Here is a 26,363-nt window from a genome sequence, read left to right as displayed (position 1 = left end):
CAGGCGTGAGAAATACTGAGCTGATGCGGTGTCACACCCCTTAAAGCAGTTGTTTATTGAACAGAGGTTGTGCAACAGACATCTGAGGTACATGATCCATGAGTTATAGTGGAAATGGGGAGAGGGTGGAGGTGGGAGGGGGGCAGCTCTCTGGGAAATCTGCATGATTTAGACTTCCAGATATCAGAGTATTTACAGTTGGACATGTCAGGTGTAGCTTAACCCATTGTTATGTGGCAGTTGTTACAACATTGTGCAGACACAGAAATTCAGACCTAATACAAAATCCACATGTACTGACATTCAGCGCGATTATAATCGTATAAAGCAAGAACTGTCCTTTGGCCATCGTAGGAATGCTGTCTTTTCAAACTCTGTTACACAATTCAGATGTAGCACCAACATGAACACAAATGTTAAACATGCTAACATCTAATAAGCCCACCCCCCAGCCCCTCCCAAAAAAGCAGTCCAATGTTGTGTGCCCCCTCCCCCCCTCAGCCCCAGCAACATTTTCCAAGTGGAAGCCTTCCCTGTTTCCCATTCCCCATCTTACCAAGAAGGAAATTCCTCACTAAAAGTGGGACTCACTCAAATAAAAAAAAAAAAAGCATTTCTTTTTCTCATTGCTTTTTCTTCCGCTAACCCACTTGCTTGTCTTTATCCTCCATCCAAAGCTTCCCTAACTGCAGAGGTATCATGATGAATTTGTATCTGTTATCTTGTGTCCAGTAATTCTGAGGTATAGAAAATACCACTGATGCAGATTGTGACTGAAGAGCAAAAACAAAACAAAACAAACAAACAAAAAAGATAAACAAAACCAAACCAACTTGTTTTAAAAATAAAGGGTGGGGCGTTACATGCTGTCTTTGCGAAACTGTCAAACTGTACAAAGAACATTTCCAGTCGAATATTCATTTCATGGTCTTCTATCAACATCTACTTCGTTTTTTTTTCTGGATGTATCTCTTAAGCAGTAAAATAATTATATTATAATACAAATGTTTATAAAATAGCAGCACACAGAAGTGACATCACAACTAGGTAATGTTATTTTTTGTGTAAATGAAACAAATTCATAGCTTTTAGCAGCGCAAAAAAGACAAAAAAAATAACTCGATAACAATATTGACACTTTTTTTGTTGATATCTTCACACCTCCTCCTACGTCCTCTCTTCACTTTGGAATACAGTATCTCTTAATCTTAAGAAGAAGAAAAAAAAAAACCTTTTGTGGGCCTGGTCAACCCCCATTTCGATATATGAAGCACAAATTGAAAAGGTGGTTTCGATAACATAACACATGCAACGATTGCAGGTAATCAAGGAAATCACAACCATTTAAGTTTGGGAAAGAGCTTACGTCAGGCAAACAGGAAAAGTGAAGGGTCATATCAAATATTCAGACGGGGATGTTTTGGCAAAATTTGTCATCAGGTTGCACAGTTTTACTGAAAACATCACAAAATAATCTGATCCCCACATTTTTTTTCTTCAGTCTGACAAACATACACGCATCAATATCACATAGCGTCAATGACAAAAAAACAAAAAAACAAAACAAAACAAAAAGGTCAAGCATAAAGTCAAAAGACACCTTGCTTTGAGAAGTCTTGTGTCCCACTAAAACCAAACCAAAAAAAAAAAAAAAAAAGGAAAAAAAGGAAGGAAAAAACAAAAACAAAAAACGTCTCTTGTTTTGTGCTGATGTCTCTCTGGCTGATGAACCCCGTTGGCAATGATTGGAAGCAGCAAAGCTTAAAGGGGACACGTGTTCATTTGACAGATCCACACAAGCCAGCACCATAGGAAAAAAAGAAAGACCAACCACTGCGGAACACATGGGCTGAGGCGACGCGTTTGTCTCGGGAACACGGCAAACCTCAAATTGTCCTCTGTCAAACGTGCAAATGTTTGGATGCTGCGAACACCTTTTTGCTTACCCCCTGTCCTGTGTGACTATCTGTGGCTGTGATGCAGATAAATATGAAAAAAAAGAAAAAAATTCAAGTAAAAACAAAAAGTTTCATTTCTTGACATTAAAAAAAAAAAAAAAAAAAGAAAAATCCAACAAAACCCACTGAGCCACAAACTCTGCAAGCAGCCATTTAGGGTGGGGTGGGGGGGGGGAAAAATCAAACTGGTGTTTTCTACTCACTCAGACTCTCTAATTCACTTGGACTCCACGTCTACATGCACTTTTGCTTGAATAGGAATGTTTTGTTATTGTAAGTAGCGAGAAAAAAAAAAGTTTTTTCCAAAAAAAAAAGTGATACGGTTATATGTCTGATGAATAGGAAACCAGCCCTACAAGTAAACCGACAAAAAGGCTAAAAAAAAAAAGAAAAAAAAAAAAAGAAGGAATAAAACAAAACAAGAAAACATCCATTTACCTTTAATGGCCACTGAACACATCTCATTTAACGCGTCTCCTGGGGAGCATGTTCTCAAAGTGCTTTGCCGTTGAAATCATATAGGGGAGCTGTGAAACAACCCTATGTGGGACTCCAGATGCATTGACTGTATAATCACCCCTGTACTCCTCTATGACCCCGCCCCCCTCCCCTCCCCCAAACACCCCAAGAAAGTTCATGCTCACATGATCAGGCACTGCACAGTCTTAGTTCCTCGTTTCAAATCCATTTTCAGAATCGGGGAGGGGGAGGAAAAAAAAAAATAAAAAAATAAAAGCCAGAACGTCATCCGCCGACGCGTCCTCGCCAACTGTGCAAACCGATGGTGGATTCCCGGCGTGCGTGGCGGCGGCGTCAAGAGTGCGAGCGCGAGGCGTTCGGGGCGTCTTTGCGCTCGTCATCGCGTGGCAGCCGCCGGCAGTGGATCCTCCTGGCGTCTCTCTCCTGAGGCCGCGCACCGCAAATGTCCTTTTGAAAGTCCCTCCGGCCTTGCAGCCCGCTGTGCCTTCCCACAGTGACTCTTGAGCGGCAAACCCAATCCTTCTGCTTCCCCCTCCCCGCCCCCGACGCAGCCTCCTCCCACCCCTGCCGACTGGGAGTCTCCTCCTTCACGCCTCACTTTCTTCAGAAAACCATCCTGCCTTGCCTGTTTTTTTTTTTTTTTGTACTATTTTTTTTGTTTGCACGTGCGAGGGGGCAGTGACTACCTCCTACTCCGCCAGTCCTCAGCGGCCTTTCACCACCACACTGTAACAACATGAAAAAAAAAAAATGAAAAAAAGAAGGAGGCGACTGTCTGATCTCCTCGGGATGGCAGGATTCAACTTGCACCTCGACTCAGCTACGAGTCTCAACGGGGGGGCGGGGGGGAGAAAAAAAAAGGGGTTCTAAGGAGTCCCTACAGCCAAAAACCCTCCTTTTTGCCTCTATTTTGTTTTTTGTTTTTTTTTTCTGTTTCACAATCCTCGCACGTGATTCTCCTGTTGGCCGTGAGCGGGCCCACGACGCGTGGCCGCTGCACGGAGGCAGTGATAGAGCATACATACCGTCACGCTAGTAAAGGGAACGCGCGTCGCCCGGGCACGGCGCCACGCTGGGCTCCTACGCTGAGAGTCTACGCCTTGAATTATGCTCGAGTTTCCCCGCGCGATAGAATGCAAACTGCTGTTATAGATACTGGATCACATGTAACACGCGGCGCAAGCACACGAACTCGGCATCGTCGCCTTCACACGTATAGGCTCGCGCACTGCATTCGCAAATAGACACGCTTGCACACGGGCACACACAGATACACACACGCGCACACACGTACGCACGCGCACACACACACACACACACACACACAAGCAGCCTGACAAAAGGAGCTTATTTATCTCGACTACAAGGTTCCAAATATGTCCAATAATAATATTAATAATAATAATAATTACTAATACTACTAATAATTACGATCATATCTGCCTCTTCCCCAGGACTGGGACCCAACAACTTTGAGCACAACATTCTCACGGCGTTCTCCGTTTTCCGCCTCGTCTTCGAGGCCCGTCAGAACAGCGCCGTGGTCGAGGGGCCAGAACGCCCGTCTTGCCCTCGCACCGGCCGACAACTACAGAAGTGATAATACTTGTACACAGCAAAACAGAAGGGACATAAAATGCAACCCCACCGTGACTCCATGTATGCAGTTTTTTTTTTTCTCCAAAAACGGGGTCCACAACATCTAGCGGCACTGCCTTATAATTAAGCTATAGTCAAAGTATAACTTAAATGATCATACAATACAATCAGAGGCAGAATGCAAATATGACTGGCTTCCCTTCTGTATATCCAAGGCACCATGGAGCGTCATCATATCAAATTTGTTGCTTTCAGACTAGTACATCATAGAAAATCTTTTGCGTGGGCAGGTGTTTTTTTTTTTTTTTCGTTGTTGTTGTCTTGAAGAACAGAAAAGCTACCAAAAACTAGCAAGCATTTTTCTTTTTCTCAACGGGCTTGTGTTTTTAACATTTTTTGTTCTTTTGTTCTTTTTTTCTGCTTTTAAGAAAATTGAAGGGTTTTTTTTTTTCATGATGCTTTTTTTTTTTTTGTTTTGTTTTCGTAAATCCAGAGCGACGCCGCCCCCTGGTGGTTCACAAGTTGACATCGCGGACGTCTGTCGGGGTGGAGGATTGATCCTGCTCGTCCACGCCTTTTCTGCTGGAGCCCATCTGCGTCTGCTGGTGCTGCTGCTGCTGCTGCCGGCCCTCGCGGAGATTGCTCAGCAAGACGCGCTCAATCTGCTCCTGACACTCTTTCAGAACGTCCTGCGGTGAACGAGAGAGACGGTCGCTGATTAGTACATACAGTTCGTAAATATAAATATATGAGTTTATGCATCATTTTGAGCAAACATCACCTAGAATAACCAGGTCCTCAATAATTTTTATTTTATTTTAAATGGTGCAGTGCCCTTATGCAGCGCTTTCCAGCACCTTCACGCTCCCCCAAAGCGCTTCACAATGGCCTCTCATTCACCCATTCACTCACTCACTCGTACACTAATGGGTGGCTGCTGCCATGCAAGGCAGCTGCCAGCCCCACTGGGAGCCATTTAGGGTTCAGCGTCTGGCCCAAGGACACTTCAACACGTGGACAGTTGGAGCTGGGATTTGAACCGCCAACCCTTCGATCAGCCACAGTTAGTTTCTAACTTTTTTTTTTTTTTTTTAACTTGAACTTTTTTGAACCCAGGCTTCTTTTCAGGCCAAAATTATAGTGTGACATATTACAACATAACAGTTATACAACATTCATATCAAAAACATGAAAATGCATATTTATTGTTGAAACAGTCGATCATTTTTACTTCCTTGTGAACTTCATGCGTCGTTGCAAAAACGCACAAGGTGAACCTAGCCTTTCTTCTGAAAGGAGCAGTTCACGGGGAATTAACGGATATCGCACAGCTGTTTGTTTTCCCTCTGTAATTAGCCCGTAATTAAGAAAAGAAATCCCTCAGTCTGTGCATGACAAACAGGGGGCCCCCGGTGTGGTAGCGCAGGGGCAGCGTAGGCCAGGGGGTTTAAATGACCCCTGACTTTCTAGCAGCTGCCAAAGCTGAGCATAAATCCCAGACCAGACCCAGGCATTACATCAGCCCACCAGGGTTGTGCACTGAGCACCGCACACACACACACACACACACACACACACACACACACACACACACACACACACACACACACACACACACACACACACACACACGTCTGCATCGCAGTGTGCACAGCGCAGCCCCACCCCCCCATCCAGCCAGCCAGCCACCCACCCACCTTAGCCGCCCGCCACCTCCGCCATTCCCAGATACACACAAAACCCAAACACAAGTAGCCTTGACAACGGCGGATGAAAACACAGGTAGTACTAAAGCTATGTTAATTACATCCACCTCCTGTGGGAACACAGAAGTGGTGCTTTTTTAATGAGAGCCAGTCTGTGTGCCTTGCCCGCCTGCGGGGGATCCATCTGAGACCTGGCCGGCTCACTTTTCAGCATCAAAGGCGGCCGCCGCAATTTGAGAATCCACCTGGGAGAGGAACCTCTCAACAGCGCCGAGCCCTCATATCCTCCCCTGATGGAGGGGTTGACAGAGGGGACATGAGGAGCAGCTCGTCGGGCGGGGGGCGGGGGGGGTCTGGGAAGTTGGCGGAGGGAGGGGGAGGTCGCTGCTAAATGCATGTCAGACAAGGGTTCAATTGTTTTGGGTGCGGAGCAAACCGATCATTAAAAATATCAGGAGGAGGGGAGAGAAGAAAATCTCAGACTGCTGCAACAGGTCGGTCAAATATCGCCGAGTGTTCCGGTTACAAAAGGCTCGCAGGGCCCTCTGGTGGCGAAGTGGGATAATGCAACGAACGCAGCAGACTTTTAGTGCTTTTTAGCGCTTTTTAGTATGTGTGCGCGCGCGCGTGCGCGTGCGCGTGCGTGCGTGCGTGCGTGTGTGTGTGTGTGAAACATGACTGACACCCCCCCCGCATGGCTGGAGGTGACGGGTGAAAATGTAGCGCTTGTGCAGAGGGGAAACATTCCTTCCCAATTCACAGCTAATTTAAACCTGATGGGCCACAGTTGCACTGCGGCTTCTGGTGCCGCCTGGCCCTGGGAACCCAGACCCCCACTCACGTCGGGTTTGCTCTTTGGGAGCTGCAAAACGGCGGGGTGACGGAAGGTCACGGTATCAAAGGTCAGGCATTGAAGCAGCGCGACGCGTTGTCAGAGAAATGCGGCACGATTTTCCCGAAGGGCTGGTTTGTGAATGAAGCCGCTGAAAAAAAAAACCCCAACAGAATCTACAACATGACCTTTGATGAAGTAAACAATCGGACAGGGTTTCTTCCTGATTTTTGGAAGGAAGTGATTCTGGACTTGACATCTCTCTTTTTTTTTTTAATGCGGCGCTCTCACTTCGAATGACAAAAAAAAAAGAAGAAGTTTTTGGAACGTGATGAATGAAAAAAAAAGAAAGAGTTGGGCCGCTTTAAGCGAGGAGCGTTTGCCCTCCTGGATCCTCTGGATGTGGCTCGGAAGGAAGCCCGACTCGACGTCTGTCCCTTAATCTCCTTCGGAGGTGGGACGCATACGTGGGCTTTCGCTCGCACGGGCACGGGCATAAACAAAGGGCGAAGCTTCCCACCAACCACGCGGCCAAACTTGTCATAAAACTCCCGGTTCCTTTGAGAAAATGAAGTGTAGCGGAGGACGCATAAGAGGACTGCCTTTGTCTCGCCGCAGGAATGCACGTCTTCACTCCTTAAAAGACACACTCCCCCCCATTTGGATCCAATGCCAAGTCTTTTTTTTTTTTTTTTTTTAGAGAGACTCTAATGACTTCAGTGTGTGACTACTGGGAACACCAATGCAGATTTCAGAGGCAGTTTAGGAGGAGGAGGAGGAGGGGCGAGAGTGATGGATATGCTGGCAACGGAACTGCTGCCACATTGATTCAGAACACAACCAGTTCCGACGCTCCCGTGAAACTGCGTGACACCGCGACAGTCTGTCTCTCCGGCAAATCCAGGGCTCGCTCACGATCTCACGGCCGGCTGTTGTGACACAAGGCAGTCGGCGGAGGAAGTCATGCAGACAGACAAAACCGAGAGGAAGAAATGTGTGAAGCCACGGAATGCGTTTTAACTGCTGACTGTGGCGCTCAAGACAATGTTAGCTTCTCTGCGAAGCTCCCAGTCAGAGGACTCGGGGACACACACGCAGACGCCGACACACCAGATGAACCGAGAGAGGGGAAAACTTCAAATGAAATTTCCACAGGCGGAAAAAGAGTTGTTTTTTTTTCATTTTCTCCTAACGTGATGAGACACTGAAACATGGGAGCATTGTTTTCAACTCGCCCGATGATTGTTGCAACGCCGCGCCTTTGATAAAAAAAAAAAAGAAAAAAAAAGAAGCCTATTTTCAGTTGTGCATCCGGCCACGTTGTAATTTTTACGACCATCTGTGTGATAGTTAAACCACAATAGGAACCATGTTCCTCAAAAAAGAGAAGCGAAAAAGACCGAGAGTGGGAGAAAAGGGAAAAGACCTTTTCCCCTTCGTCTTCCCGTACAACCCTGACTGAGACAAAAAAGATGAATGAGACCGGGAGGGGGGGTAAAAGAAGGATGCGCTCTAGGAAGTGGTGGTCTTCAGCTCTGACCTCCGCTTCCTGTCGCCGTCCGTCAGGGCGACCGCAGGCTGAAGCCCACGTTGCAAAAAAAAAAAAAAACAGAAGCCGTCTTTCCCACCGCTGCTCCAAACCGTGCATCTCAGACGGCTGCCGATTCCCTGACGGAGGAGGAGGAGCGGCGGTGGCGGCGGCGGTGGCGGCGGCTCCGCCTCGGCCGCACCAGGTGCACGCGAGACCGCGAGACATTCCTGCCAGTGTCTCTCTCGGGGTGGTGACACGGCCCCAATCTCGTTTCCAGTGGAAAAACCGCAAGCTTCTGGATACCGCGGATGCCAGCGAATGCATGCCAGTGGGGGGCGGTGGAGGGTAGGGGGTGGCGGTGGCGGTGGCCGTGATGGTTGGCAGCGGCAGCTGCAGAGGTTGACAAAACTCGCTTTGCCTCCTTGTTTTGACTGGCTCCCCGGCAGTGGAACGCCGCTCCGCTGCTAAGATGCCATTTGCACAACATTTGGACTCAGGTGCGCCACCACCACCAGCACCAGCACCAGCACCACCTCCTCCTCCTCCACACTGGAACTCAGGTCAAGCTGGTGAATTGACGTGTGAGTTCCCTCCCTTTTTTACGCCAGTTTTGGTGCGAACGGTGATCTCAAGTCGGCCTCTAAAGTTATAAACCAGGGGTGGGCAGGCTTTTATACTGGTGGGGCCACAGTGGGTTCTGAAATTTGACAGAGGGGCCGGAGCAGCAGCAGATGGATGAAGGTTTTGCTTCACATCATATGATATGTAGAAAACAATTGAAAATGAACCAGAGTTTTTGAAGCCCCACAGTATTTAGCACGTTATTGAAATGACTGTAATTAAACTACTTTTTTTAAATAGCGGAGTAATGGAACGTGGATTACTGTGGCAAAACTGGTAATTATATCCTAATTACTTTATCAAGTAATGATTCCATTACTTTTCATTACTTTCATTACAACATCAGTGTCTTTTGAAGCCGCACAGTATTTAGCTCTTTACTGAAATGACTCTTAGAACACTGACAATGGATGAAATATGACTGACTTACTATTAATATCATTTCCTCAAGCCTGGCGGGCCGGATTAAAAAGCTTAACGGGCCGCATGTGGCCCTCGGGCCGTAGTTTGCCCAAGGCTGTATTAAACCAACTTTACAAAACCCGAAAAAAAAAAAAAAAGAGACGCCCTGTGTATTTAGCCCGCGCCGCTACGCTAAAACCTCTCGTACGTGTTGAACATGGCCGGCTGCCCTCCTGCCTTTCGCCCGCCGTGTTTACCGTGCGCTGCGGCTTGTCCGAATCCTGGAATGCGAAGAGTCGATCAGACGACGCGGGGCGACTCGACTCCCTCGAGTCGGAGACCTCGCCGCCTAAACACAACCGAGGCCCTGTGCCGCTGAGGTCAGCTATTTGTTTTTCCTCAGCTGCTCCCCGAGACTTCGCGCGCACGCGCACACACACACACACACACACACACACACACACACACACACACACACACACACACACACACACACACACACACACACACACACCAGAGGGAGCCGCGCCTGTCCAGCAGAGTGACGCACCCCCGGACGGTCGGTGGAGACCAGAGAGGGCCGATTGTCGCGCTTGGAAGGGGTGACACCCCCAGCTTCTTCTTCTCCCTCCTCCCCACCATCATCCCCACCACCACCACCCCCGCCCTCCAGTGTCCTTTTCACACTTCAACAGCTTGCTTCCACCTCCCTCCTCCTCCCTCTTTGACTCTTATTGAATACCCCGGCATACCAGGGCCGAGGCTCAGGCTCCGCGTCGCGCCCTTTGATCTGCCGCTGCCTCGGCGGCCAGCGAGCAGACAAAAAAAAGAAGAAAAAAAAAAAAGAAAGTTGAAATGTTGAGATTTAAATTAAGTCTTGCCACCACCGACTAGAAGCCTCTGACTGGGCTGCGGCTGCACACTGCAGGCGGATGAAATGCATTAAAAAAAAACAACCAAAAAAAAAAACAAAAAACAAACTTCTTACTCAAGACCGATAAAGAGCGACTTCATCAACGATGGCATTGCAGTCGCTTTGCCGATGCCGTCTTCAATGTGCGTGACGGAAGCCAGGTGTGCGGCAGCCAATAGGGGGCCCCCGGCTGTGTTTGGACTCCGCTCGCCCCTCCGCCGCAACCCTGGCTGCCCCCAGACAGCCACACGACCGCCTGGCAGCCGTTCCTCTCAGTGGCAGTGCGCTCCAGACCCGGCTCTGCTCGAGGGATTGTTTTTATTTATTTATCTATTTTCAATGCAGTATGAAGAGGCGAGTGTGCAGGACGAGCGTGGTGCCGCACGTCCGGTTAATTCCTCTCAGGGTTTGGGTAAAAGGACAAAGAGTGATTTTTTTTCTGCGATAAAATCCCGAGAGAATGCAGCGGAAAGACCTCAGGCAAGTCAAGGAGCTTAAGTCAACAAATGAGTAATCGTGACATTTCAACACTTTAACTGGAATAAAACCTTACGGTAAAAAAAAAAAAAAAAAAAAAAAAAGAGAGAAAAAAAAAAAGTAGTGCAATGATGTCCGCAGGGTTTGCTTCACCTCGTCAGCTTGATTACTCACACGCCGACGTTTCCGAACTGAACCGCCGCGTGGTCCAACTGTTTTCCGCCTCAGACAAACATCCCCCCCCCCACCCCCCCCCACACGAGCGTCCACGAGTTCCGGAACGGGCTGCGTTTGAGTCGGAGCAAACTCACCACTTCTGTGTTCGTGATCTTAGCCAGCAGGTCTGTCAGGCTTTCGCCCCACTGCGACTGGTCAGCCGAGTCCAGCTGCAGGCCGCAGATCGCCGCCCCCACGCTCCCTGTGGCGATCATGGACGGAGGGTACATGGCGAACGTGAAATCTGTTTGGGAGGGAGACAAAGTTGGGGTTTAATCTTCAAAATAAAAGAATAAAAATGAAAATAAAACATCATTCCGGATTCTTTCGCCCCTCCCCACCTGTACCAATATCAAAATTGACACTTTTCGATTCATATACTCCCCCCCGCCCCCCCGCGGAAACAATATGATTCGGTAATCTAGCAGTCAGCTAATAAATAATCCCTCTATTGCAGCGGGCCTGAAAGCAGCGCTCACTAATGACCAGGGGCCTGGATAATGAGGGTTCACTTGGCTTGTAAAGGAGCTGAAAAGCAACCACCCTCCCCTGCTCCCCACCTCAGTCCCCCTGCACCCCCCCCCCCCATGCCCGGCCCCTTTTCTTCCATCTCCCCGAGTAAATCGTGTGCTCGCCGGAGAAAAAAAAAAAAAAAAAAAAAAAAAAAAAAGCCCCATAGCGCTTGGAAAAGGGAGGAATAAAGAGGCTCAGTGCCTCTGCCAATGCTCACTGCTGTAGGTCCTTTTTCCACGTGTGGTCACAGGCGTGCGTCTCAAAGACCAATAACCTTGTTAGCTCCCCTCACTGTCATTCATAATGCAAATGAGACAGCTTGTGAACGGGCCAGAAGCCCGAAAAGGCAAGGCAACTGGCATCCAGGGCGAGCGAGAGAGAGAGAGGGAGAGAGAGGGAGGGAGAGAGAGAGGGAGAGCGAGAGAGAGAGGGAGAGAGAGAGAGTAGGAGATGGACAGCCAGAAAGAGAAGTTTCTCTTCACAAACACACACACACACACACATTCGCGTGGGCATGCACGCGCACGCACACGCGCACTCTCTCTCTCTCTCTCCTTTCTCTATTCTCTCTTTATGTCTTGCTCAACTTCTACCTTTCTCTCTCTCTCTCTCTCTCTCTCTGGACAACACATGGCCCGCTTAGATGGCGCCGGTGAATGGCGCACATGCCCGGGGCTTTGTTGCTACAACAGGCAGCGCTCCGCATTTGGCGGCCCTCCTATCTGTTAGCATATTAATAGAGTGGCGGGGCTAGCGAGAGGGAAGGCAGAAGAGTGTGACTCCATTGTCCCGAGTCATCACCTCATTTCACCCAATTGAGAGACACAGCATCCATCGCCTCCGCGCTGATCCCGATTCAGCGGGACAGGCCGGACAAAGGGGGCCCCCGCGGGTGCGGGGTGGGGGGGGTGGGGTCGACGGTGGCGGGTGAGGTTGGGTGGGTGGGGGGTCGAGGGAGGGAGGGAGGAGGCGACGGGGCGGCCCGGGAGAAAAGGAGGGGAAGGTGGCGGCGGCGGCGGGCGGGCGGCGTTGGGGGTTGGATTGGGGTCGGGAGGGGGGTCGGGGGGTGGGGGGGGGGAGTTGTGGGGGGGACAGCAGCCCCAAAGCACAGCACATCACTCTCAAGTCTGTGTCCAGACTCTTGTGAAATCCCGGAGGAAGAAAAGAGTCGCCCTTCAGCGACCCTCACCTCCCGCCTCACTCCCCCCCCCCCCCCCCCCCCACAAGTATGCCTCTGTTCCTGGGCCACCTATGGGCTGGAGGGCATTAACATATTGCCGTGTTCCGCCGCCGAAAAAACAAACAAACTAGCAAACCTCGCGCGGACGGCCCTCGCAGGAGATTTTTCTCCCTTCTTTTCTTTATGATTATTAAAAAAAAAAAAAAAAAAAAAGCAAAAAAAAACACCCTGCAATCAAAGAGGTGGTTGGCTCTCTGACAGCTGTAAAGGCAGTCAACCCCCCCCCCACGACTGGCCCCGCCACCCACCAAACCCCTCCGCTTGCCCTTCTTAACATGCGCGGCCAGGCTGCTTTCTGATCTCGCGGGCCCTGTGTTGACAAATAAATGAACTTATTATACACCCCTGTGTTCGCGGCGGCCGGGCCCCTCGCCAAGAGGCGATTTATTAAAAGGTCCCACCTCGAGCCAAGAGGAAAAAGTACACAAAGCCCCCTCTCTGCATTACATCACTCCTGCGAGAGCGCAACTTTTCTATGGCGGCGGGCGGGGGGCGGGGGAGGGGTGCAAACGCACAAAGGCATGTGTGGATTTACTGTACGTGTGCGCCGAGTGCGGCCTGACAGGCGAGGAGGCAGACACCTAAGAGACGGGGGGGGGGGGGGGGGGGGGGGGGGGGCTGGGGAGGTTGGGGGGGGGGCGGTCAAACAATGCAGCGATGCCTGCATGCTTTAAGACGGACACACACACACACACACACACACACACACACACACACACACACACACACACACACACACACACACGCGTTCGCGGGACAGACGTGGGTTTGTGGGAGACCCGAGCGACCGAGCGGCGGGCAGTTGGGCAGCAAGCGGATTCTTTTTTTTTTTTTCTCTCTCGCACTCAAAGACAAGACAGGTCTGTGGCGTGGAACAAGGGCGCGCGCGTGCGGGCCGGTGCGGGGCCGAACCGCTCCGGCCTGGTGGTGGCTGCTGCACGCAGGCCGCCGAGGGGCGAAGAATGGCCGTATTTTAGGGAGGCCCTCATTGATATTCATGCGGGGGATAAACAGTGTATGTAGCTGAGTGGGGACGCCTGCGATGGAAAAGCTCCCCGCCAGCGGCAGCGGCTGGCCCCGGGGCGTGCACGCCTCTCGCCCCCCCCAACCCCCACCCCCCCTCCTTCAATGGCCCTTTCTACCCCCCGCCACCCCAACTCTACGCCCCTTCGTCGCCATTCCTCCATCTTCCTGCCCCCCCCGAAACTTCCACCCTCACCCCCACAACCTCACACTCGGCTCCCCGCCGCCCGACACGGCCCACTCCTCCTGGGTGGCTAAAGTTGGAAATGAATTAAAGTTGGAAATGAGAAGAAGAAGAAGAAGAAGAAGAAGAAGAAGTTGAAGATAAAGAAGAAGAAGACGACGAAGAAGAAGTTGAAGAAGATAAAGAAGAAGAAGGAGGAGGAAAAAGCAGATTCTTCTCTTTCCAGGGCTGTAAATCAGGCTCTTGTTTTCGATGCGCGTCCTGCTTGTTGACCTTGTTTATTAAAGGAGCAGCATTACGAGGACCCAACGGCTTGTTGACTGATGAAGGCCAAAGGCAAACATCAATGCGACGCCCAGCGGAGGGCTCCTCGGGATGGCCCTTTTACGGCGCTCGTCCGCGCGGAGCGACGGGGCGAAATCCCAGATTAGGTGACGACAACCTGATACGCTATCTGTCACGTACCGATTCATCTCCGTGTGGGCCGTCGCCGTGGCAACGGGCAAAACAGAAACGGGGGAGAGGCTGAGTCATACACCCCGCAAACTGCGATTCCACGCTGAGTGCCAAAAAGGAGAATTCCTTCTTAATTGTTGCGTTCTGGGACGGTTCCCTTGGACTGTGATGCCTGGTGTCATCGCCACCGCAGCAGCAGCAGCAGCAGCAGCGGCAGCAGCAGCAGCAGCGCTGGGGTGTCACCAACAGTCCCAAAAGGACGCAGTGATGTCATAGCCATTGTTGTTGGGATTACTCCATAAAAGTAATCCAACTACTGATTATGATTACTCCTTAAAGAAGTAATCTAATTACTTATTTAACTACTTCATTTCATAAGTAATCAATGACTAATTACCAATTACTTTGGTGAAAAAAGGATAAAGCAACAGTTGAGAACGTCCTGTTTCCTGCACACGTACCGATTCAACGAACCACAATATTCTTTCATTTCGACGAGATCAACTCAAAATAATGTTTGCATTTCCAGCTGCCAAACGCAATTGCTGTTTTTTTCTTTTGCTGCCGCCATGCTTGTTTTGGCGCATCGTCGCATTTCCATATCAATGACGTTGCATGCACGGCTACATCATCAACAATCTGCGACATTGTTTTTTTCGGTTAAATTTCAGACATCTTGTGGGGGAAAAAAAAAATTGCAAAATATTTCAGAAAAAGTAACGGAATCGTTACTTGATGAAGTTATTATGATGATTGATGATGATGATTTTGTAACCTTCGGGCAGAACATTCTTATCGATCAAACGCACAAGCCTGTGGCTCGGTCAACCAGGCCAACGTCCACAGCTGGGCTGAATGAACCCGACACTGAAAGATTTTTTGGAGCATTCATTCGTTTCCTGCCGAAATTCCCCAAAGGTGGAAAAAAGAAAAGAAACTACTCAGAATGACTCAGTCGGACTTGGTATTTTAAGTATGGTGCCCGTGACAGCCGCAAGGTAAAACGTTCAGGACATTCCATTCGGTGAGTCACTCCGCGTGTTGCATTTTTGGGAGTGTATTCCCAGGATGTATCTCTATGCTCTGGGTGCCGGCGGCGGCGACCGGACGTGACTCTTTGGCGGTGGCGGCGGTGGCGGAAGGCGCGGGGTCGGGACGATAATTTGCTGAGAGAGGTGGCTAATTTGTTGCTGCTCTGAGTCACCGAACATGAAGGGGGTTCTGTGTAAACAGTGACCGAGCGAGGAGCGTTTTATTGACCGCGTGAGATGAATCATTCATCTCGAGAATGTTCGGGGCCGAGCCCGGAGGGGATGCTGCGTTCCTGCCTGCTGAAGCGGCGAGGGGCGGAAGCACAGAGTTGAGTCGGAGTGATTTCAAACCAAACTTTGTTTCTTTTTTTTTCGATCACTCCGACGAAATGTCTCGCAAATGTGAATCCTCCAGCCGACTGCTGCGATGACTTTGCACCCAGCCACGCGGCCAGTTGTCTGTTTATGTCATTATTTATCATTATACGGTCAAAAAGTAACGTTGTAAATGAATCATTAAATGGGCTTTCAGACTTTATAAACTCGGAGAATCGGAGAAAAGTCGCGGAAAAGTCGTTTGTCACTCTACAACAATCGGCGATGGCTTTGCGAAACTCGAGGGGGAGCTCTCCTCTTTTGTTAGCTGGTGAATCATTAGCATGCCTCCGTGAAGCTGAGCGGCAACTCATCACGCTCCTTCGCACAATCCAAAGACGCTTCTGTAAAATCGCAGAAAGAGAGGTCTGTTCCGATTGGCTAAAAAAAAAAAAAAAAAAATCACAAAGTTGTTTCCCATCTTGTAGCAAAGTTCCCGGCTGCGCGGTGCCTCCCCCCCCCCCCCCCCCCACTCCCGCCCCGCCCCCCACCACTCGCAAACCCAACGCCGCTGGCCCCGATCCAGAGTTTTCTTTTGATCCACTTCAAGATCCATTGTCGCCGTCCCCATCCATACCATTACGGAGGAGCTGCTATTTAAAAGAAGGAGAAGAAGAAGACGGAGAAGAAGAAGAAGCAGAAGCTGGTAATCCCTGTGCCAATATGGCAAGAAGACGGAGGCTCAATAACCGCGGCAGACAGGTTGGGGTGCATCTGTCTGCCCCATGCACCCGCTCCATTCTCCCACTTTACCTCAATTGAATAAGAATAGAAGAGGAAGCTCAGAGTGCTCGGGAGCCGTGTGCAGGAATGGAGCTTCATAATCTCCCTTAATGAGCTTGTTTCTGCGCCATTATCCGGCGGCCTGCCCGAGGGAAACGCCGGCGCTTCCTATCAAGTGGCCCCGCGGCGCTGACCCCTCGCGCGGCTCTGCATATGAAATGCAAGGGCCGGGGCCCTTTTGTCTCCTTTCTCCCAGCCTCCAGCTCCCCCCCCCACCCCCCACCCCTGCCACCATTTGCATAGGCCTGAAAGGAGCGGCCAATGTTATTAATTAATACAGAGCCCGCAGCCTGCGCCACCTGACAAAATCCCACCGAGTGGCCCCGAACGGAACTGTTTCATCAAAAGAGAGGAGCCATTAAGGAATGAGAGGCCTCATTCTTCACTTCTCCTCTGCCTCGCTCTTGTTCCCTTGAAAACGGAGCGGCCGCGGGTTTTTTTTTTTTTTTTTTTTTTTTGTGTGCGCTACGCTAGCGGTGGAGGAGGAGGGCTGAATGAGACTGTATGAAATGGGGAAAGGCCACAGGTGAGCCGGCCGGCCTACCGACTGTCTTGCAAATGTAAATCCTCCTGAGAGATCTCGTCCTCGGGGGGGCCTTCTGCCTCCTCGACGACGTCTCGAGGAGGATTCTCACCGTGCAACTGGAAGGTTTACGGCCGGGAACGGTCCGCAAAATCGGGGTTTTATTGTAAATTCCCGAAGATCCTCGAATGCACCGAATTGTTGACTCTCGCTCGCCCTCTCTGCTTAGGGCGTGGGGGGAAGCTTCTCGATTGGCCGAGAAGGTCTCTTCGCCCTGAGACGCAACATCGGGGCGCTGGTCAATTTACCTCCGCTGCCCCGTCGCACCGACCGAAAGGCAGAAAGTGCACGCTGGGCCGTCCGCCGTTCGTCGCCAATGGCCGCTTCCCCCCCCCCCCCGCCTCCCCCGCCGCTGAAAATGTTGCAAAATTGGACTTTTGTTGCAAAGTTTTTTTTTCTCTGAACTTCCCTCTCCGGTTACACAACCCGGCCGGAGGATTCCATCACTTTCTGCTTTTAAATACCTGCCGCCTCCCTTCTTTTCTTTGCAAGCGCTCCAACGCACTCCTCCGAGGGACAACGCGAGGCGGCGTTTCCCATGTGGGGGGTAGCGTCGAGGGTGGTGAGTGTGTGTGTGTGTGTGTGTGTGTGTGTGTGTGTGTGGGGGGTTTGAGCATTTTTGTTGGAGGAATGCAAAAAAAAAAAGGAGAAGAAGAAGAAAAAAAAGAATGCTGCCGCTCGCTGGGGGTCACCCAGAGAGTGAGAAAGAAAGAAAGAGTCCGACCGCCCTTTTGTGGGCAAAATGTGCAATTTACCGCAAGGTTGCCATGGCAACGACATTTTTTGACCAGCAAGTGTTTTTTTTTTTTTTTAAGAAAAACAAAAAAAAGGAGAAAGTTTCCGACGGCTGCCTCCACTTCCTTCAGACGCATGGAAGGCGAAGGCAACAAAACAAAGCAAAACAAAACAGGAGAAACCGGCCCCGTCACCGACGGATCCCAACATGGGAACGCTATCATGTCCTCCAGCTGTAAGGAGGGCGCGGGGGTGGAGGGTGGGTGAGGGTGTGGGTGTGGGTGTGGGGGCGGGGGGGCGGCGTGAGAAGTGTTGGGGGAGAGAAAGAGGGAAGGAAGGCGGGCGGCGGGCGGAGGAAAGAGATATGAAAACACGACGGGCCTCAGAATTGGCAGGAGGAAAACAATACTTCCCCTCCCGGCTTTGCCCCCTCCCCTCCCCTCCCCTCCGGCAGGTCGTCCGACCTCAACCTTCGCCGTCCGTCCAGATCGTATTAAGCACCCCCCTCCACCTCCCCCACCTCCTCCTCCTCCTCATCCTCCCACCCACCGCCACCGCCACTCGTTGGACGTTTGATCTCGAGGGAACAATTCGCCTCAAGAGCGAAAAAAAAAAATAAATAAAAAAATAATAGAGACAATGGGCCCCGGTTGCCTCCTCCACCTCCCCCTGCCTCGCATCGCCCCGCCCTCCACCCCCCACCCTGGTCCATCCCTCTTGTCGACCCCGCGCGACATGGGAATGCCCCTCCAACCGGGTCGGGGCCGCTTTGAAGTGTCACCGGATGCCCTGGAAGCCGCCGGCGGCGACGCGATGGGCCACAGGAGTGTCGAACGTTGACACGTGCTTTTTCTCGCGGTGGAATATATACGTCTCTTTCCCAAAACTGGACACGACAAGACGTCGGCGGGCCGGGAACTTGGCCCCGGGAGGGCTTTGCTCGGCGATCGATGTTTCTTTTGTTCGTTCGTTTGTTCGCAAGTTTTTTTTTTTACGACGTCTTGCGTCATCACAGTAAAGGGCCAGAAAAAAAAAAAAAGTCAAATGTCAGAGCTCCTCCTCCTCCTCCTCCTCCTCCTCCTCCTCCTCCTGCTCGGCGGCGTCCTACCTGTGGCGCAGAGGGCGATGAAGGTCTGGACGTGTTTGCGTATGAGCGTCAGCTTGTCCTCGGGCAGCGGCAGCCTCCTCATGATGTGCTCGATGAAGTCGTTTGGCGTGACCGCTGCCAAGTTCCACTTCAACTTCCCCAACACCACTAGTTCCCATTCCTGGTAGGAGACGCACGCATGCACGCACGCACACACACGCACGCACGCACGCAGACACACACAGGCACAAAAGCACTGAGAATGACAAAGGAAGCCGAGCGATCAGGTGACACAAAGCGCGGCGACGTGCCTTCGCACTGTGCGTCGCTTTACAGTAAACTGCCGCTTTAAACGCCGCTTTTCCAGCCTGCGGCGGCTCCTGTATGGGAGTCGACCAATCAACCGCCACCCGCCCCCACCTGTGTGCATTCAGTGTTACTACCATTACCCTCCGCTTGACTGGGCCCGGGACGGAGAAACACACCAGCGATGCCACCAACCCAGGTGACCTGACAACCCCCCCACACTCCCACCCCCACCCCTCTCTTCCTCTTCCTCCTCCCTTCCTCCTTCTCCTCCTCCTCCTCCGTCTGTCTGGCATCTGGGGACTTTCCGAAGGAGGCCCACCAGAGGTTCAGAGTGTGCGCGCATGTGCATGTGCATGTGCATGTGCGCGTGCATTTGATTGTGGAGTGCGAGAGGACCGGAGTGGCGGCGGCGGTGGCGGCGCGCGCTGCAGCGGGATTAGCAATAAATCTGTTTAACGTTAAACAGTTGCTTTATCTTATCTCGCACGCCGTTTCAACTCTCTTTGTTGTGTGTTGCAACAGGTGCTAACATCATTCGCCCCTCTTTTTTTTTTTTCTCTCTTTCTCTCGTGTTTTGGCGGCACTTCTGTTCAAGCCCCCCACCCCCCTCCTCCCATTCAGTTTACGTGCATCCTCAACTTCCCCCTTTCTGCACCTGTTTGTCTCTAAATAAACAAGACAAAGCGGCGAAGGCAGTGGACGCCGACCGCTAATTTACAAAACTTTATTTTTTTTAATTTTTCTTGGCACAGAACGCGCCAATCCGCCGGCCCCCGGACTTTCCTTGGCATGCAGCTCGTGGCAAAATGTGATGACACACGCCAGTCCACGCGGGTGCGCACCGGGGTCACACTAGGTGTGGCGCCCGACCGCCTGCTCTTAGAGCGCATTGTTACTTTCACTTCCTAGAGGAGGAGGTGATTAACGGATGAGTCGGTGACTAACTTGGGAAAATATTTCGTGGTTTGGTTCCGGACTGCAAGCCTTGTGACTCGGACCACGGATGCTCCTCATTTTCCCCCCTTTGAGCGGGAAGCGACCACATGGATCCAGTCATAAGACAATTCAACATGGCCACCGCCAACCTTGCTTTCAGCCCGGCGGCGCATTTTAGAATCACGGTGACCTTCTTTAGACGTTTGCAACGTCTTCAACATTTGCCCCCCCGTTTGATGTCTGGAGGGACGGGGGACGGGACAGAAGGAAAACGGACCCCGACTTTTAAAACACCGTTCCTCCTTTTTTCGCGGAGAAATTCAAGCACAGCCGAGTTCGTGCCCGAAGCCAAATTCATTTGGAGACGGCGGAACCGGCGTCGCAGAGATTCAATTATTTGATTACATGCAAATGACAGCGAGCGGCCGAGGCGAGCGCCGCTCGACCGTGGCTGCTCTGGTGTCTGCCTCGCGGCTGCCCCCTCTCTGCTCCTCCTCCTCCTGCAGCAGCGGGAGCAGGCGAGATGGAAGCTATATGTCGAGCCTTGCAACACAGCTGACAAGAGTGGCAGGCGGGCGGACGGGCAGGCAGGCAGGCAGGCAGGCAAGCGCCCACTTCCTTCTGCTATTGCCTTCATTTGGTCACACGTTCTTTGTAAAACTGTGGTTCTCTTTACAAGAAATTGTTACCAAAGATGAGGACGAGAGAGAGAGAGAGAGAGAGAGAGAGAGAGAGAGAGAGAGAGAGAGAGAGAGAGAAAAGATCACATGCACTGAGGCAGCTGATATCCGTTTCCTGTATCTGCTTCTCAGCCAAAACGCTGCCTTACACAGAGAAGACAGCGCGGAGGCCCCGGCAAACTAGTTCAAGGACTGAGGTCTTTGTCTTCAGGGTGCATACAGAGGCACAGCGGGGAAAACATGAATCTAAAATTAAATAAGTGCAACATGACATATTGTTTTATAGGCCTGCATCGGCATTTTTTTTTTTTTTTTTTCCAAATACAAGATCTCTTCATTTGTCAAAAGTACAAATGTACATCCGAAAAGCGGAGACAAAGAGACCGTATTGCATCAGTCACAATATCATTTGGACTGAAGAGGAAAAGAAAGACGAAACGACACTGGGCAAAAAAAAAAAAAAAAAAAAAAGTCCCGCTAATCAAGAACTTGAGCGCGTCGCCGTGCAGCAGACGGGCTTTTTAAACCAGAAGCCACATCTGAATCTTAATATGTGGCCTCTCACACAACATGGGTGGGACTGGCTCTTGTTTACTGAGGAATGTTTATGCAGCACCGCAGAGCAGTGTGTGTGTGTGTGTGGTGGGGGTGGGTGGTAGGGGGGTGGACACTTAATCTGATGTGTAACTGAGTTAATTAATTGGGTTTATGCCGGTATCTGCCGTCGCTGTCAACAGGCAGGGGAGGCCTTATCAAACGCACGCTGCGGAGGAACGACATTTTGCACACAAAAGGGGACAAATGGCTTCCTCAGAGCATCAGTTTTTTTTTTTTTTTGGGAGGGGGGGGGGACTGTCGGCGACACTTGCGCGTGTGAGGATCAGAAGGGGGAGAAAAAAAAAAGTGCAGAATGACGCAACGTCAGAAATGTGTGTATCCCCAGTTATTTTTAGATGGAAGCAAAACTGTAAAAGGCAAACTCGAATTTCTCTGTGCCTCTCCCTGGCTGACAGGAACAGAGTCAGAAGTTTGGCTGGAGTTCAAGCTGACCTCGTTGCTCCGTGTAAATATCTAACGCTAGGTGGCAATGTAGACCACTGCACGGGGCTGCACGGATACTGTAAACCCCGGAGGGTCTTCTTAACAGTGAGGAGAGAACTTGTGGAACAACTTGCTGAGAAACTTTCCCTTTTCCTGGGCCCTTGGTGACGGCGCGGTCCAGACAAGGCGACTGGACGACACATTCAGCCCAATAGCTGGACGCTACTGTGCGCGTGAAAACGATCAAAATGTGTGAATTTGCGTTTGAGCGTAATAGTCATTAACAAATACATACACAACTGTTACATGACAGATGATGACAGCAGAAAAAGTGCCGTGTTTGAACTTTGCAAACTGTGTTGAAACCAACTGTTGCTTACCAGCAGCTCTTGTGGTCTAATGGAGTTATCCGTGTAGATGCAAAGCTTCTCTGCGGTTAATGGACGAGTTTCTTTTAATTTGGATGCAAGAAACATGCAGACAGCTCCCAGCAGCTGCAGGTTACACTTTTTGGTGGGCACCACGGCTAAAAATCTGTCTAAGTAGTTCATGGCCAAGGGAAAAACTTCTTCCTCGCACTTCTGCTCCTGGCAAACCTGAATAAAGAGACAGCAGACAATGCAACAATGTTCGTGGATGAGAACTCCACCGTCTGCAGTTCATGGCCGATTTTTCTACTTTTGAAATGCATATAAAACTTTTAGAAAGTAGAACCAACGAAACAAACGTCTCATCACATAAAGAGCACGTAAATTCAATGACACACATAGTTGGGGCCAGGCCAAGAATTTGCGCCCAGCCCTAATCGGTTGCGACATCATAAATTAATTCAAAATACATTATTTTACAAAGACCGAAATAAGTCTCGGAGACATACTGTCATTAGAGTCACATTCCTGCAGTTCATTCACTAAGAAATGAAATCAAGTCAAAATCAGCCGAGCCAAAAAAACACCCTGACAGCAGCGCACACGGAAACACACGGGTCTTTTTTTCATTCGTCATATTTTCATAAAATATTTAAAAATAGAAATAAATTATCTACGCCGACTTTCTTCACATAATAATGTTCTGCGACGTCTTCGACATCGTATCCGACGGTTCTGATCCAAATCCATGCATGTTAAATGCGAATAAAATGTCAAAATAAAAGGGGAGTAGCGAGAGGTTGCTCGGATGTGCGACAACGCCACTCGATATATTTATTTCAAAAATTAATTTAAAATATCCAGCGGCTCTGATTCGAACGATATTGACATGAAAATAAAGCTCGAAGGCTCAAGAATGTTTCCCCGTGGTCTCGTTTGGGAAATTTTTGAAAAGTGTCAAAAATCGAACATAATTCCACCGCGAGGCATCGCGATCGGAGAAAGACTGAGAGAACAGATAAGGCCCTCGCCCCTTCCGACATTTCGAACAGATATCGAAAGTGTCTGCAATGCTTTTTGTGCTCATTACTATATTCGACGGACACACGAGAACCTACTTTGACATTACCGACGGCTTTTAGGCGCTGTTATTGCGTTTATGACACTGTAAAGTGGCCTTAAAAGCAGAAGCTCTCCCGTAAAAAAACAACATGGCTGCATCGTGCGCTAGGGCTTGCATCGCGGAGTGCATACGTGTGCATGGAAATATTCAGGATATCTGAAATAATAACAGTAAAGAGTCGATGGGGGAGCCGGTATGGGCATCATTTGAGACATATGAGGGAAATTCCGCGTTGTCATGCATGTTACGACTCAAAAGTTTCATAAACGCGGCGTTCATGGCCGGACTTTAAATATGGCAAGAAAATGACGGAAAACGACCCACTCGTGTCCAAAAACGAGGAAATAAAGTGTCGGGAATGAGAGCACTCGGTCTTATTTTGAACACCAGCAATCGGCGATCCGCGACAATCGGCTACGGAACAAATGCGAAGGCTTTAAAAATAAAGCACGGAAATAATCGTGGCGATCGCTCGCCGCTCGCTCGCTCGCTCGCCGCTCACCTCCAACATCCACGTAGCGACCATTCTCCTCATGAACGGCTGAATGTCTTTCTGGACGACTTTAAAATAGGAATGCTGAGGCAAAAACCTCTCCTCGACGGTCAGCAGGCTCTGCAGCACTCTGTCATCGCCCAGCAGGGTCGGATCGGGACGAGCTCGTATGATGGTGTCCATTTCCAAGCAGAGCAGCTCCATGGTGCTGGTGCTTTCACGAAGGTAACAAAAAAGTCGGATTTCTCTCGCAGAGACGCGAAAGCGACGCGGCGGAATATGGAAAACACTGCAAAGGAGCGGCAGGGAAAGTCTTTAAGAGGCATAAAAAAAAGAGTGAGACTGCAGGGTCTCCGTAAGAGTAGTCCTGCCTCTCCTTGTTGGGAACTTTTCCTCTCTCCCCACACAGAGCCTCTGCTTTCATCCGCTTGGCCAGATCTGCCGCATTTCAATCCTGCCCTGCATAAACCACTGACGCAATTCTATTCGTTACCTCCGTGTAGGCCAGACGTAACATGCTGCAGCAGTCCCTTCCCTCTCTCTCTCTCTCTCTCTCTCTCTCTCTCCCCCTCCCTCTCTCGCTCTCTCTCTCTCTGTGTCTACAAGACGACGTGCAGTAAACTCCCATCATTTGAGAGCAGCTTTTAAAAAAAGAAAAGAAAAAGGCTGACTCTTTCTCAAGAGAAGACACACAAGGACGCACTTTAAAGTGTGCAAAGTGAAATCATCCCAGCACAGACTTTTCCTTTCCTCCTGGGGCGACTCTTTTGTGGTATAATTGACTAATTAAACTAGCCTAGATTCATTTTGTTGGTGCATGCCAGCAACTTGTAGAAAACTGAAAGTGGCTTCTATATGACTAAAGTTGTAATAACAGTACAGTTGGTCTGCCCTGAAGTGGCTCGGACATGGACTCATCACATTTTCGGGCACAATGAACAACTCAATGTCCTCTTTATTGCCCCCGCCCCCCTTCCTCCACAAAAAAATAAATAAATAATCCAAATATGTATTTTTTTCTCTTTCTCAGAGCATCATCAGCACTTGGATGCGTGTGTTGCTAAAAAAAAAAACACAAAACAACTCGCACACTCCCACAGACGCACGCACGCACAAACACCCACGCGCGGCCATGTGGTCTGAATGTTGAACTTTTTTTTTTTTTTATAAATTTCACAGCAGCAGCGGCAGCAGTAGCCCAGCAGGGCTGTGGTTTGCCTGATAGCTTTCTAGGAAACGCGAAGCAGCGCTCCTTTATTGTTTTCTCTCCTCTCTGCACGTCTCGCTGCGATCACTTTTCTATTCACGAACGAGCGCTCCCGTCATCATTTACATTCGAGGATGGGGAGAAGGGGAGTGGGAGGAGGAGGAGGGAGGAGGTGGAAAAAAAAGAAGCAAACGGGCAGGTGGAAAGTAGGCAGAGTGGTGTAAGTCATTGAGCAGATAATTAAAAAAAAGGCACTGCCAAATGATTTAGCCTCGCAATACAGTCAGAGAGAGCGCGCGCACGGGTAAATATGTTAATCCCACCCCCCTTCCCTCCCTCTCCACCTCCGACTCCATTCTTAGCCAACTTCAAAGACAGGGCCGTGAATGAAACGAGACTCGAGTGCGTCAGGAGAACACTGGCACTGCAAAGTCCTCCGAGCTGTTAATTTCCATCACAGCCTCGTGGGCTACACAACGGCGCTTCTGAGAAAACTAGGGGGGGAAATGTCTCTCTCTCTCTCTCTCTCTCGCTCTCTCTCTCTCTCTCCCTCCCCCGGTCGAAGTTGTTTCCTCCTCCATGTGCGCCCTTATTTGCATAGCCAATAGTTCCTCGGTTCGAGCGAGGCTGTGCGATTGTTACTGGGCAGACTTCCTACCTTCCTTCCTACCCCCCATTCACTCTTCCTCCCCCCCATCATCCCCCCCTGTCGGTCTGTGGGTCTGTCTTCTCTGGTCATTTGTCTGTCTCTCTCCCCATCTGTTTCTGCAACACGCCGGCGTCACGAACCCCCGGTTCGAACGACTTCATGCGCTTCATTTTACTAAAAAAATGTCGGAATGTCCGCATGTTCGTCAAGTTTCACCCAGCAGCGGTAGGTAGAGGAGTTGAAAAAAAAAAAAAAAAAAAAAAAAAAAAGTTGCGTTCACGTGCCAGAGCGGGTGGACTTTATTTTAAAACGTGAAAAAAAATCGAGAAAAAAATATTTATGAATCTTATTGGCCATATCATAAAACGAAAAATTAAAAAAAAGATTACAGGTACAATAGAAAAAGCTGGTATGTTTTAATAAGCAGTTTCTTCTCTAAAATGACATAATCTTAATATACAGCGCATAAAAACGCCATTTTTATCCAGCTCAAGATTTTTTATTTAATTTTTATTTCTTTTTAAACAATTCAACAAAAATGGTTATGATTTCCGTGGAGATACGCCCCCTACTTATGAAATTAAGTATATTTCTTGATAAAAACGACAATAATAACACTAAAAAAAAATAAAAAGAATTAAAAAAAAAAATCAGGACGCCTTGGTGAAGGAAGCAGGTGCTCCCTCTCTCTCCTCCTCCTGCTCCTGCTTCATCAGCTGCTTCCAGCTAACCGGGATGTTTTCAGAGCAGTGCTCACAACATTAGGAATTTAAGACTAGTCAAACTCGCCGAGGACCATTAACTCACCGCCC

At 49.9% G+C, this 26,363-nt stretch overlaps 1 protein-coding gene across 1 annotated transcript; it reads right to left on the bottom strand.

Annotated features, from left to right (window-relative positions):
- Nucleotides 1-13: 13 nt before the first annotated feature.
- Nucleotides 14-24,642, bottom strand: ccnd2a (cyclin D2, a). Its single transcript, XM_076019218.1, has 5 exons — nucleotides 23,705-24,642; nucleotides 22,092-22,307; nucleotides 18,767-18,926; nucleotides 10,831-10,979; nucleotides 14-4,726 (listed from the first exon to the last, which is right to left on the bottom strand). Exons 1-5 carry the CDS (start codon nucleotides 23,897-23,899, stop codon nucleotides 4,553-4,555), a joined length of 894 nt encoding a protein of 297 aa, XP_075875333.1. The 5' UTR covers nucleotides 23,900-24,642; the 3' UTR covers nucleotides 14-4,552.
- Nucleotides 24,643-26,363: the final 1,721 nt, after the last annotated feature.

The sequence above is a fragment of the Nelusetta ayraudi genome, unplaced genomic scaffold (assembly GCF_046127955.1).
Source record: "Nelusetta ayraudi isolate G7.1 ecotype Tasmania unplaced genomic scaffold, CSIRO-AGI_Nayr_v1 ptg000009l, whole genome shotgun sequence".
Taxonomy (NCBI): domain Eukaryota; kingdom Metazoa; phylum Chordata; class Actinopteri; order Tetraodontiformes; family Monacanthidae; genus Nelusetta; species Nelusetta ayraudi.
This window is presented reverse-complemented; position numbering and strand designations above follow the sequence as displayed.